The sequence below is a fragment of the Mus musculus genome, chromosome 11, assembly GCF_000001635.26.
Source record: "Mus musculus strain C57BL/6J chromosome 11, GRCm38.p6 C57BL/6J".
Classification (NCBI taxonomy): Eukaryota; Metazoa; Chordata; class Mammalia; order Rodentia; family Muridae; genus Mus; species Mus musculus.
This window is the reverse complement of record NC_000077.6, coordinates 40,696,781-40,710,360: the sequence shown is the minus strand read 5'-3', so window position 1 is coordinate 40,710,360 and position 13,580 is coordinate 40,696,781. Positions and strand designations below refer to the sequence as shown.

General features: G+C 41.2%; 1 protein-coding gene across 4 annotated transcripts in view; it reads left to right on the top strand.

Annotated features, from left to right (window-relative positions):
• Hmmr (hyaluronan mediated motility receptor (RHAMM)) overlaps positions 1-8,973 on the top strand; it is a 32,077-nt gene extending 23,104 nt beyond the window's left edge. For 2 of the 4 annotated variants that reach the window (XM_006532276.4, XM_006532279.3), the window contains exons 12-18: positions 85-389; positions 2,199-2,346; positions 2,644-2,796; positions 2,912-3,011; positions 4,293-4,469; positions 6,426-6,579; positions 7,503-8,946. In XM_006532276.4, the coding sequence (XP_006532339.1) occupies positions 85-389; positions 2,199-2,346; positions 2,644-2,796; positions 2,912-3,011; positions 4,293-4,469; positions 6,426-6,579; positions 7,503-7,522 (1,057 nt within the window). In that variant the 3' untranslated portion in view covers positions 7,523-8,946. Of the gene's footprint in view, positions 1-84; positions 454-2,198; positions 2,347-2,643; positions 2,797-2,911; positions 3,012-4,292; positions 4,470-6,425; positions 6,580-7,502 lie in introns of all 4 variants that reach the window. The other 2 variants (NM_013552.2, XM_006532278.3) reach the window with 2 other exon arrangements.
• The last annotated feature ends 4,607 nt before the right edge of the window (positions 8,974-13,580 follow it).

Sequence of the window (13,580 nt, the reverse complement as noted above, 5' to 3'; positions counted from 1 at the left end):
GTACAGCAGTTACTGCACAGGGTCATATGAGACATACATACGGAGCATAGTTCTTGGTCATTACTAACATTTTCTTGTTCTTAGGAAAGAAGTTGAACTGGAGAAACATATTGCTGCTCACGCCCAAGCCATCTTGATTGCACAAGAGAAGTATAATGACACAGCACAGAGTCTGAGGGACGTCACTGCTCAGTTGGAAAGTGTGCAAGAGAAGTATAATGACACAGCACAGAGTCTGAGGGACGTCACTGCTCAGTTGGAAAGTGAGCAAGAGAAGTACAATGACACAGCACAGAGTCTGAGGGACGTCACTGCTCAGTTGGAAAGTGAGCAAGAGAAGTACAATGACACAGCACAGAGTCTGAGGGACGTCACTGCTCAGTTGGAAAGTGTGCAAGAGAAGTACAATGACACAGCACAGAGTCTGAGGGACGTCACTGCTCAGTTGGAAAGGTATTTTCCTTTGTACCTACTGGGGACTATGTGAGTGGAGAGAAGTGTTTACCTGCAGATAGCTATGAACAAAGCACTCCAGTGGATGATGGCTGCCATTACCGTAAATACCATGACTGGCTCTCCATGGGCACTTGGTGCCACCTAGTAATCTCCTATACTTCTGTAGATGTCCCCTTTCCTACCATCCAGTTCAAACCTCCTGCACCTTTAGCACCACCATCTTACTTGTCTCATAGCACCATTGGGGGGTGGGGGGGAAATCAAAAGCTTTTAGATCTTCATCTAACATCGGAGCACTGACATTTATCCTATCTTCCTGCTTATTCGATAATTTCTTAGTTTCTGTTTCTCTCTGCCTCCCTCACCCCCTTCCCCACACTTTCTTAGATACTCTTGCCTTGGTAGATATCACTGGCTAGCCTGGTGTTACCTGTGTGCCCCAGATCAGCCTGAAATACATGGCAGTCCTACCTCAGCCTTGAAGTGCTGATGTTACCGGAATGCTCTCTTGTGTGTAGAAGCTAACATTTTATCCTTTTAATGCTCAGTGAGTCCTTAAGTTGTATCATTGTTCCTTGTCTTTTGAAATTATTCTTGGCTAGGCTTGGTGGCTCACAGGTGTGTTCCCTTCACTTGCGAACTGTAAAACAATTATAGTAAGCTTGAGGCCAGACCAAACTACATAGTGGTTTCTAGTTCAACCTGGCATAGAGAGTGTGACCCTATCAGAATGCAAAAGAGAAAATTAGTACTGTCTTCAGTCAATATGAATACGTTTTTATGTGCAGTAATTTTTTAAATACATAATTTAAAAAGAAAACAACTTTATGGACACTCAACTTTCTTCATTAACAATCATTCCCAGCACCAGCACCAAATTCTATTCCTCTCACATCTATCCTCTTGGGAAACAATTGTCTCCATACTGTACACAGCTGTACACATTTCCCTCTACTCCTACTGCAGCGACTTTATGGTTCCCATATTTTTTTCTTTCTCCTATTTTTATTTACTTACTTACTTACTTACTTACTTGTTTGGAAATAGGGTCTCTTTTTGTAGCCCTGGCTGTCCTGGAATTTTCTATGTAAACCAAGCTGGCCTTGACTTCACAGAGCTCTGGCTGCCTCTGCCTCCCAGGTGCTGGGAGTAAAGGTATATGCTGCTACACCTGGCACTATTTTCTTTTTTTAAAAAAAGGTCCCTGGGGCTGGAGAGATGCAATGTTGACTTGGTGTTTAAGAGCACTGAATCTCTTCCAAAGGACTCAGGTTCAGTTTCTAGCATCCACATGGGGGCTCAGCCATCTGTAACTTCAGTTCCTGGATATCGAGTCGTCATGCACCGCACACATGTGGTTCACAGACATAACGTCCAGGCAAGACACTCATAAACAGACAATGTTATGTAAACTCACTACTCAGAACTAAATTCTTCTTTTTTTTTTTTTTTTCTTTTTGTGGGGGTCTGGGGTGGGGGGGTGAGACAGGGTTTCTCTGTATAGCCCTGGCTGTCCTGGAACTCACTCTGTAGACCAGGCTGGCCTGGAACTCAGAAATCCGCCTGCCTCGGCCTCTACCTCCCGAGTGGTGGGATTAAAGGCGTGCGCCACCATGCCCGGCTGAGAACTAAATTCTTAAAGCGCATGATATTAGCATTTTCTTCTGCCAAGAAGTATGTAAAATCTGAACCTTGTGGATACAGTAGAAAGAAAAAAGTGTTAATGTTTTCCTTTTTTATAAGCTATAAGTCATCAACACTTAAAGAAATAGAAGATCTTAAACTGGAGAATTTGACTCTACAAGAAAAAGTAGCTATGGCTGAAAAAAGTGTAGAAGATGTTCAACAGCAGATATTGACAGCTGAGAGCACAAATCAAGAATATGCAAGGTGAGTAACAAACTCAGTCCTTAACAATATCAACAGGTGTTTGTTTTGAGACGGTCTCACAATTTAGTCTTGGCTGGAACCTGCTGTGTAGAGCAGGCTGCTCTGAATGGAGAGCCTCCTGACCCTGCCTCCTCCGTGCTGCAGTTAAAGACAGAAGCCGGCCCACCACACCCAGTTAGAATTGCAACTTTTAAGAACTGTTTCTGTTTGTTCTTTGTTTTGTTTTTCCGAAAAGAAGGGGGTAAAAATTGAAATCACTACCAGATGTTTAGTGCATTCTTCTTTCTCAAATCTAAGGATGGTTCAAGATTTGCAGAACAGATCAACCTTAAAAGAAGAAGAAATTAAAGAAATCACATCTTCATTTCTTGAGAAAATAACTGATTTGAAAAATCAACTCAGACAACAAGATGAAGACTTTAGGAAGCAGCTGGAAGAGAAAGGAAAAAGGTAAGTCAGGCTAGACCTTGAATGCCATGGAACATGTTTTTTGTTTTTTGTTTTTTTTGTTTTTTTCTAACAAATTGAAAATAAATAATTTTTTAAATTTAATTTTCCCATACAGAACAGCAGAGAAAGAAAATGTAATGACAGAATTAACCATGGAAATTAATAAATGGCGTCTCCTATATGAAGAACTATATGAAAAAACTAAACCTTTTCAGGTTTGTTGCTTGTTATTAAGCCTACTTGTAGGCTGGAAGATGACTCTGTGGTTAAGATAGTACCTACTCTTGCAGAGGTCCCACGTTCAATTCCCAGTACTCAGATGGTGGTTCCAAACTGGCTGTAACTCCAGTTTCGGGCTATCCAACAACTTCTTCAGGCTTTCTGGGCACCGTGTTGCACAGACATACATGTAGTACAACACCCATACTCATAAAATAAAATTAAATAAAATAAAAATAGATAAATAAACTTATTTTGATCTGTTTTAAGAATGTATTTCCTCCCTTGACCATGGCTTGGTGCTTCTGCAGTATGTCTTCATGGTTACAATAGTCTTCAAGTTTTATCTGGTAATGACCTCAGCGGTAGAGTCTGCTCGGCATGTACAAGGGCCAGGGTTCAATTCCCAGTACTACACAAAACCAAACTAAAGTGATAAAAATGGCATTTTGTATTACTATCATTTTTCCAGCCAACTGACACATTTAGCAGACACTAAATTTTAATGTAGTTGTTAAAATATAAGAAATGCTTTCTAATCAATAGTCCTTGAAGGCTCTCCTGGTAGGAACATCAGGCAGTATGTTACCCTGTGATGTGTTTTTCCATATGATATGATCCATCCCAGTAGTTCTCAAGTTACTGTAGCGATCTTTTGTGTTGTGTTTTGTCCTTTGGTTTTAAGATAAGGTATTGCTCTATAACCCAAGCTGGCCTGGTGCTCACTGTGCCAAGCCTGGGATCTACTCCCCTTCTCCCCCCCAAGTTCTAGCATTAAGAATATCAGCCTCTATGCCTGACTATCTTTTCCCTTGAGATTCTAGGCTGGCCTAGAGTGCTCTGCGGAGCTCCATTTGTCGTTGAATTCCTGACCTCTTGCTTCTGCCTCCTGAATGCTGAATTTATGGTCATAGACCATCATACGTGGAAATACCCTGATCTTTTTATAAGAAAAAATGCCAGGTGTGGTAGCACACACCTTTAATCCCAGCAACTCAGGAAGCAGATGCAAGAGGATCTTTTGAGTTTGAGGACTGCCTGACTGTAAGTTCCTGGACAGCCAGGACTATAGAGTGAGACTTTATCCCCAAACTAGCAAACAAGCCTACAAACAAACAAGAGGAAGGTCTAATTGGACTGGAAGCAGGTGTTGGAAAAGTTTGGTCCAAGCATGGTCACAAATGTGATGCTGGTGTGAGGCAGGAGCAAGTGTGCACATATTCAGCAAGGTGTAGTCCTGGTCTCAGTACTAATATGTGCAAATCTATCTTTTCCAGCAACAACTGGATGCCTTTGAAGCCGAGAAACAGGCATTGTTGAATGAACATGGTGCAACTCAGGAGCAGCTAAATAAAATCAGAGACTCCTATGCACAGCTACTTGGTCACCAGAACCTAAAGCAAAAAATCAAACATGTTGTGAAATTGAAAGATGAAAATAGCCAACTCAAATCGGTTTGTAAAATAATGATCATAGTCATATATATATTAAAAACCAAAAAACTGAACAATTTATAGAGGAAAATTTGTCTGAGAACTAATGACTTACTTAGTGTTGACCAGGTTGATATTCAGTTTTACTTAGTTTTATAACGGCTGTTATACTTGGAAACTGTATAAAATTTTACATATTCATTTCTACTTACAATATAGCCATTCCTTTTTGTAAATTCCATAAAGATAAGTAGTATTCGAAAGAATGATTATTGAATTTCTCTTTCCTTTTAGAAAGTCTGTTTATATTTATTTTTGGCATATATTATACAAAACAATGGGTTATATTACCTGAGATATGGGTGTTTGTATTATGTTGATTTTGATATTTTCTGGTATATACCCAGAAGCTGTAAGCTGGATCATGTAGTAATGCTAATTTGCGTTTCTGAAGAACTTTGATACTAACTTGCATAGGTCCTGGTGAAAAGAGCCTGGCAGTCCTCCATCAGCATAAGCCCTTGGCACTTACACGTCTCCAATTTTGAGATTTGATAAGAATGCAGTTCCCTATGGATGGGTCAGCAGAAAGAAAGCCATTTTGTCACTGTACAACTGAGAGGACAGTGGTCGGGAGCCATCTTGAGAAGGGACCTATTGTTTAAAAGGAAACTACCACGGAGGCCTGCGACTGGGAAACAATCACAAGTAGGGAGCCTGAAGTTAACCTGCCACATGTGGCTCCTGAGGTGGGAGACAGCCTGAGCAGTTGCCCACAAGCCATAGTTCAGGCAGTACGTGGTTTAGCCCAGGCAGTGACTCGATAAGCTAAGGTAGCCCTGAGCCCAAGATCAGTGGCTCACTGGGGCTTCCGCTCTACAGAGCAGTTCTGTAGGGTCTAAGGACTCTGAAGATGTGACCCCAGGAGGCTACTCTCATCTGTCTTCTCTGCAGTATTCTCCTTGGGCAGACTCGGAGCTAGTATTTTAGCACAAGAAACTGGGGACAGGGAAATAAATAACCCTCTCTCTCAGTGCCACCTCTACCCTTGGAACTGTGGGTCTTAGTGACTTACAAGGAAAGGGAGTGAGGAATAGCCTCGGTTTCTCCCAGTTTTGCATCTCCTCAGAACCGTTATGTGCTAGAGCCAGGGAGATCAGGCTCAGTGATTCCACACCTCCACAAGTGTGGGTGAGCAAAAGAGATCTATCCTTAATAATTTTCCCACAGACATCGGTCACCTCAGCAAGTAGGGGCTGCTGGCAAAATGGCCTCTATGTGGTTAGGAGTCTTTGGGAGTTGGGGAAAGAAAAGCTTGCATTCTTGACGATGCAGTTTCTAGTAAGGAGTTCCTTGGTTTCAAATGCCAGGCAAGCAAACTTTTGTGGGTTTTTCTGAATAAATAGTTCTTTCTTCTTTTGTTAGTCTGCTTTTAGGACAGTCTCCAGAGGCAGAACACAATTGCTTAACTCTTTCTGTTGTCTGGTTTTACTAGGAAGCCTGCCACAAACCGTTAGGCTGTCAAACCAAAAGTTGAATTGGGGGCAATTTTTTTTAAAGATTTACTTATTTATTATATATAAGTACACTGTAGCTGTCCTCAGACACACCAGAAGAGGGCATCAGAGCTCCTTACACATGGTTGTGAGCTACCATGTGGTTGCTGGGATTTGAACTCAGAACCTCGGGAAGAGCAGTCAGTGCTCTTAACTGCTGAGCCATCTCTCCAGCCCTGGGCAATTTATTTTTACTTCATATTTGATCAGAAAAGTGCACACATAACTGTGGAAGGACAAGAAATTTTAAAATTCTTTATTTTGCCAGAGCTGTTCCAAATCACTTTGTAATTTGGTCTTAGTGAATAAGTAATAGATATTTTTGCCATTTGCATTTATACATAAGCAACTTTCTGGAATATGTCTACAACCATGATAACCACTGTGCACTTTAGTGATTATTTATATTTTTCTTTCACAGGAGGTGTCAAAACTCCGATCTCAGCTTGTTAAAAGGAAACAAAATGAGCTCAGACTTCAGGGAGAATTAGATAAAGCTCTGGGCATCAGACACTTTGACCCTTCCAAGGCTTTTTGTCATGCATCTAAGGAGAATTTTACTCCATTAAAAGAAGGTAAAAAAAAGTGTGCTTATGCTCCTGTCATTCGCCTTTTTCCTCTTTGTTTTCACGGCAGTTGGTGACATAACTTTATAACCTATGAAACTGTTGGTATCTTCTAATGTAGAAGGAATGCTTACCAAGTTGACGTGTGCAATACCATTTTCTCCTCCCCTACTCTGCTTCTGTCTATCCAGATCCGCTGACCTTCAAGCTCCATTGCATCTTCCCTAGTCTGTCTTTCATTGCTCCTACCAGCAGTCTCCCTCTGAATTACATTTCTCTTTGCCAAAGGTTAATCCCTCTGTATAGAGCCCACATTGAAACCTAAGTATATCTTAGATCCATAATCGGCTTTTACATTTCAAGCTTAGAGAGGCTTTTTTCTTTTTCTTTTTTTTTTTTTTTAAAGATTTATTTATTGATTATATGTAAGTACACTGTAGTTGTCTTCAGACACTCCAGAAGAGGGAGTCAGATCCTGTTATGGATGGTTGTGAGCCACCATGTGGTTGCTGGGATTTGAACTCTGGACCATCGGAAGAGCAGTCAGGTGCTCTTACCCACTGAGCCATCTCACCAGCCCGAGAGGCTTTTTTCTTAACAGAAACTTTGTATATTGAGTCCTAACTGTTTGAAATACCAAATATATATTATATGTATATATGTACTGTACTATATGTGTGTAATATATATGTATATTATACTATGATATATTATACATATAATTATGGTACTTCTATAGTACCATATCTAAAACTAGATTAGTTTTAGTTTATAATGGCTTAGGAATTTGGTTTGGTTTGATTTTCAAGGATTTATTTCCAGGCCCATGAACATACTAGGCAAGTTGTACCTGAGCTACATCGATAGCCTGGCTCATCTGTTAGTAGTTTTAATATAAAAGACTTAAAGCTCCTTGTCATACTCTTTTTCAGGCAACCCAAACTGCTGCTGAGTTCAGATGCAACTTCAAGAATCATGGAAGTATACGTCTGAAATACTTGTTGAAGATTATTTTCTTCATTGTTCTTGATATTATGTTTATAGTATATATTATATAATGTATTTAATTTCTACTGCCTAGTCTTAGGTATATGAAACGGTAATTCAGCATTTGTTCTCTGTCTTAGTCAGGGTTTCTGTTCCTGCATAAACATCAGACCAAGAAACAAGCTGGGGAGGAAAGGGTTTATTCAGCTTACACTTCCATACTGCTGTTCATCACCAAAGGAAGTCAGGACTGGAACTCAAGCAGGTCAGGAAGTAGGAGCTGATGCAGAGGCCATGGAGGGACATTCCTTACTGGCTTGCTTCCCCTGGCTTGCTCAGCTTGCTTTCTTACAGAACCCAAGTCTACCAGCCTAGAGACAGCACCAACCACAAGGGGCCCTCCCACCCTTGATCAATAATTGAGAAAAATGCCTTACAGTTGGATCTCATGAAGGCATTTTCTCACCTGAAGCTCCTTTCTCTGTGATAACTCCAGGTGGTGTCAAGTTGACACACAAACACATTACTATTAAGCCTCAACCCTTACTTTCTTATTAATCCCCATGATCAAAATAACTTTAAAAGTCCCACAGTCTTTGAAAATTCTTAAAATTTCAATCCCTTTAAAATATCCAATCTCTTTTAAAATTCAAAGTCTTTTTACAATTAAAAAGTCTCTTAACTGTGGTCTCCACTAAAATACTTTCTTCCTTCAAGAGGGAAAAATATCAGGGCACAGTCACAAACAATTAAAAGCAAAATCAAACTACAACCTCAAACGTCTGGGACCCTCCAAGGGCTTGGGTCACTTCTCTAGCTCTGCCCTTTGTAGCACACAACTTGTCTTCTAGGCTCCAGATGCCTGTACTCCACTGCTGCTGCTGTTCTTGGTAGTCATTTATGGTACTGGCATCTCCAAAACACTGTTGTCTTTGCTGTAACTAGGCTTCACCAATAGCCTCTCATAGGCTCTCTTCATGGTGCCAAGCCTCAAATCCTTTGCATGACCCCTTCAGTCCTGGGCCATCAACTGCTACTGAGGCTGCACCTTTACCAGTGGCCTTCCATGGCCTCTCACATGCCAAGCCTCAGCTGCTCTTTATGTCTTCAAAACCAGTATGACTCTTAAACATAACCAAGTCCAGCTGCAGCTAAGGTAGAACCTTGTCTATCTCTGGAACACAGCCTCTTTGTGCTCTCAGAAAACACTTCCCTCCTATGACTAGGCAGGCCTTTTACTCAGATCTCCTTGCTTATGTCTCCCAATTACTAGGATTTAAGGCAAGCATCACATGGCCAGGCTCTCAAGCAAATCTGAAAAACTTTACATGTATGATTTTTAGAGAATTTATCATCTGCATATCCTCTGAATGTGTGTGTAATATAAAATAAAGTAATATAAAAACTCATACACCCAATCAGTGATTAATTTTTATTTAATGAATTTCAATATTGCTTCTGGTTAAGATTTAATTGTGTCTATCTTTCCTCCTAATTTTCCCCCAGAATAATAAATGATACCTTTCCCAATATATGCCAGGGGTAGTGTAACACACCTTTTATCCTAGCATTCTGGAGGTAGAGGCAGACGGATAAGATCGGACTACATAGCAAGTCCCAGGCCAGCCAAGACTATTGTAGGCCCTTTTTTCTAAACCTACGTTAATACGTGTACTAAAATGCTTTAAACTCCTTTCTAGCCTTCCACTCATCATAAAAGGTCAAAGGAGGATGTGGCCCTGTTCAGAAACAATTCTTTGGTGAATCCAATCTGCTTTGTCAGGATATCAGCAGTTCAGCTCACAGAATCAGCAGCAGTAGTTTGATCCACTTGAAACATCTATACAAATGGCGCATTTCTCTCTACAAAGTCACAACAGCTCTTACACTCTTGCTCTTTTGCCTCCTTGTGCTCGCTCTCTCCTCACTCCCTTCCTCCCTCTGTCCACATGGTCATGGCCGGTCTCCACTTATCTTCTCTCTGTCTCTACTACTCTTAACACCCCTCCCCTAAATAAACTATATTCTATACTTTAAAGAAGTCACAACAGTGATCAGCAAGGAAGGCAAGCCAAACCAATGCCACAGCATTGTCAAACAAGACCACCAAAGAGTGGCAAGGTGAACCAATACCAACTAGCATAGTTCACTGTCTGTTTGTTGGGTTACACTTATACCCTATCCCAACATCACATGTTCTGCCGAGTGTCTGCTCCACCAAGACATCACATGCCCTTTTTCCAAGCAGCTTCCAGAAAAACAACAGACTGCTTCAGCAAAACATCCCTCCCACGTGTCTGCTTTAGCAAAAACATCCTCTCATACGATGTTTCCAGAAAAACATCACATGACAAAATAAATGGTCTCCAAAGAAAGAAATTGCCACTTCTGACTACATATTTATTTTTACATTGAAAATTTATGTTAGTCATTCTTCTTTTAGTATTTTGTAGAAACATATAGCCTTTAGTCATAGTAACTATACACAGGAAAAACAGGATAGTCAGCTCTTTTGTGGACTACTGGTTTTGTAATGACTATCTTACCAGGTAGCATCTGTGGAACTGAAGATTCGCTTCAATGATTGAGTGCTTACAGCACAATCAGGAGGACCAGAGTTTGAGTCTTAGGATCCACCCAGTCAACAAGCCAGGCATCTGGTGCTCACCTGAAACCCAGGTCTGAGACCTGTAATAGAATCACTAGGACTCACAGCCTAGCCACAAAGACAGCAAGCTTCAGGTTCAGGAAGAGATCCTATGTCAGAGGAACGAGTGGCTAGGGATAGAGAGCCACTTCCTATTGCACACTCGACACACATGACAATAAAACTATTAGGCTTAGTAGACCTTACTAGGTTAAGTAAGACTCCTATCTTTGACTCATGAGCAAATCGTATCCAATATCCTAAGCATATGTGGGTTTATGCTGTAAGACCCCCGAAGCTGGGCCTCCGCTCAAGTCCCGGGATGAGCTGGCCGGCACCCCAATGACTCGAGAGAAAACCACACCTGATGTAAACTGCAAGAGGCTTTGTTGTCAGCTAGGATGAACTTCCACCACGCAGGGCAGGGGAGTTAGGGGAGTTCGACCCCAAGCGGTAACAGTAGGGGGCTTTTAGCAGCTAGCTGAGGAATTGGGAGGAGTTTGGCTACAGCTCATCTCTGTGAAATCGATCTCCCTGTCCTTGGCACAGGAAGCCAAGCAAGCGCCTGGCTAGGTCTCCCCACAATCATCACATCTCTGGCTGTAAAGCACAGAAACAAAACGGCTTTTTGCTGGCTATAGAGAACAAAGAGCTTCTTTCTGGCTGTATTTTTAGAGATCAGGGAAAACAAGCTTGGGAAAATGTTTTAGGGGCTTTACCTTTCAGAGAGAAACGCTTTAAGTCGGGGTCTCACGGTGCTTTCATACTTTTCTGATTGTTCTTTGACACTTTTTTTTTTTTTTTAATCCTTGGGCCCTTCCATCTTGTGGTTGTTACTCCCATGGAATTCTTTGATGTTGGATAACTGGAAATAAATGAAGACCCTGGGGGCATACCATTTGTGGTGGTTTGAATGAGAATGGCCCCCATAAACACATGTATTTAAATGCTTGGTCACCACTGTGAGGGAAGGCTTTGTGGAAGGATTTGTATCACTAGACTTTGAGGATTCAAATGTGCATAAAGAATTCTGCATTCCAGCAAGCCCATATAAAAGACAAACAATACAATTTTATTTATAAACCATAATCCTAGAATGGGAGGTTTGGTGCTATTCTAACTTATTTCCCAGCCATAATGTCTTGTTACTTGCTGTTGCTACTGGCTACATGCTCATGGTCCTTCTCCTCTCAATGGCAGCCTCCTCCACCTCCATTCATATCTTCCTCCCACTTTCTACCTGCAACTCCCATTCAGGTAACTAAAAACTCACCTACCTCTACCTATTGTCCAATCACAGGCTATAGCCTTTTATTACCAATAAGCTTGAGGAGCAAAGTTACATAGCAGCATTTGGTATATGTTAGGATCTTGTCAGGGGCAGCCAGATCTTGGGGGCCAATATTTAGCACTTGAATCTATACCAGTACCAAACCAACCCACTACAGAAAAGCCCTTGCTATCCCCAGTATCCTAGTGTTCTCCTGACTGGCCCACAAAGTAAATCTGAATGCTTGCTTCCACACTTGTCTGGAAAGTTACATTTATACCATGCAAGACACAGTTCCTTATGCAGAGGAGAAACTTGTGGTTGTTGCCTCTGTCTTGAAGCTTAGGCTTCTCTTGAATGGCACTTCCTTGCCTACTTCTAAACCTTAGAGTGGACTGTGCTAGTAATAAAAAGAAAGAGGATGGTGGTAAAGGCAATGGCAAGAGTGGTGACCTCTTTGGCAATATTGTCAGGATAGAAGAATCCAAACAGCCAAGATAGAAAGGACAGATCAGAAGTGACAAGAAGGGGGTTGTAAAGAGCTGAGAACAACCAGAAAGGTACCTCTGTGGTTAAGAGCACCAGCTGGTCTCCCAGAGGACCTGAGTTCAAGTCCATCACCTACATGGCAGCTAACAACTGTCTAGCTCCAGTTCTAAGTGATCTTATAGACCCTTCTGCCTTTCACAGACACTGTACACATGGGGCATACAAAGATGCAGACCAAATACCCATACCTACAAAGTTAAAACAAAGAACAAGCAGACATGTGAGCTGTTATGGCCAAAAGAGTCCCAGAAAGCTACCAAGACTTATGGGTTAAGGAATTGATGCCAGAACTGTAACACTGCACTCTAGGGTTAAGAATCTCAACATCCATAACTATGAAGCTTGTAACAGCAGAAGGTGCCATAGCCTGTTGCTCTCTGCTGCCAAAGCCCCATTGCTGACAGAAGCCATTTATAGAATGTGCCAAGGACCAGGGCTGCTGGTGGTTAAAACACAGAATGATAAGCCTTCAAAATGAAATCCTAGAACCCTGTGTTTTTGGTTAAGCTTCTAGGTTTATTAGCCCCCTCCTTGGACACACACCTCAAATTGTCAGCACTGTAGCAGCATTCAACATGATTCATATTCGAATAGAGTGAATGCTTCTACTCAGCATAGTGGTAGCAAGATCACTACAGCAGCTTTACTAATTATGTGTGTGTGTGTGTGTGTGTGTGTGTGTGTGTGTGTGTGTGTGTGTGTTTGTGTGTGTGTGAGTGTGCACATGTGTGGATGTTCTTACACTTGTGCCATGGCACACTTGTGGAAACCAGGGGATAATTTGTAAGAGTTGGTTCTCCAGGGTTAAACTCACATCACACTGGTGGCACCGTTACTACCGGAGCCCACCTGATTAGCCCTTGTTTTGATTTTAAATGGGGAATGCTGCATGGAAATTCAAAAGAGAAATTCTTAGATTGCACTCATTTCATTTCTACTTTTTTGTGGAGGTGCAAAACTTGTGAAAAGAAAAAAGGAAAATTTAGCCTTAGACTCTCATAATAACTTAAAGATACCTTTAAAACTTGCAAAATATGTACACACTCTATAAAGGAAAGCATATTTTGACATTGATTTTAGGTCAAAATGAATTTAGAAATTGATTGTCCATTTATTTTATTACTTGATTATCAGTGCAATGGCTCATATCCTAGAAAATGTTGGCTGAGTCTAAAGTTGTGACTTAAAGCATCCAAAATATAATTATACCATTATTTTTCAATGCAGATATCACCATGTGTGGTTGTGCACACCTGTAATTCCAGCACTTGAGAGTCTGAGGCAGGAAGATGTAAATTCAAGGCCAGCCTGGCTTTGTAGGGAGACCCTGTCTTATAAAATAATAACTTGGATACAAACTACATAGCAACAGAGTAAAATAAACATCTTATATATTTTAACAGGAGTTCTGGTAAGTGGCTATATGCTTGCAATACGCTCTCTACAGATACTGATAAGGCTCATTCCCCAGAAAGTTCACGTAGGCTTCAGTCCCTACTCTTCTACCAAGACAAGATTATGCCTTTCACAAAGATAGAATTTTCACCAGCTTTGGAA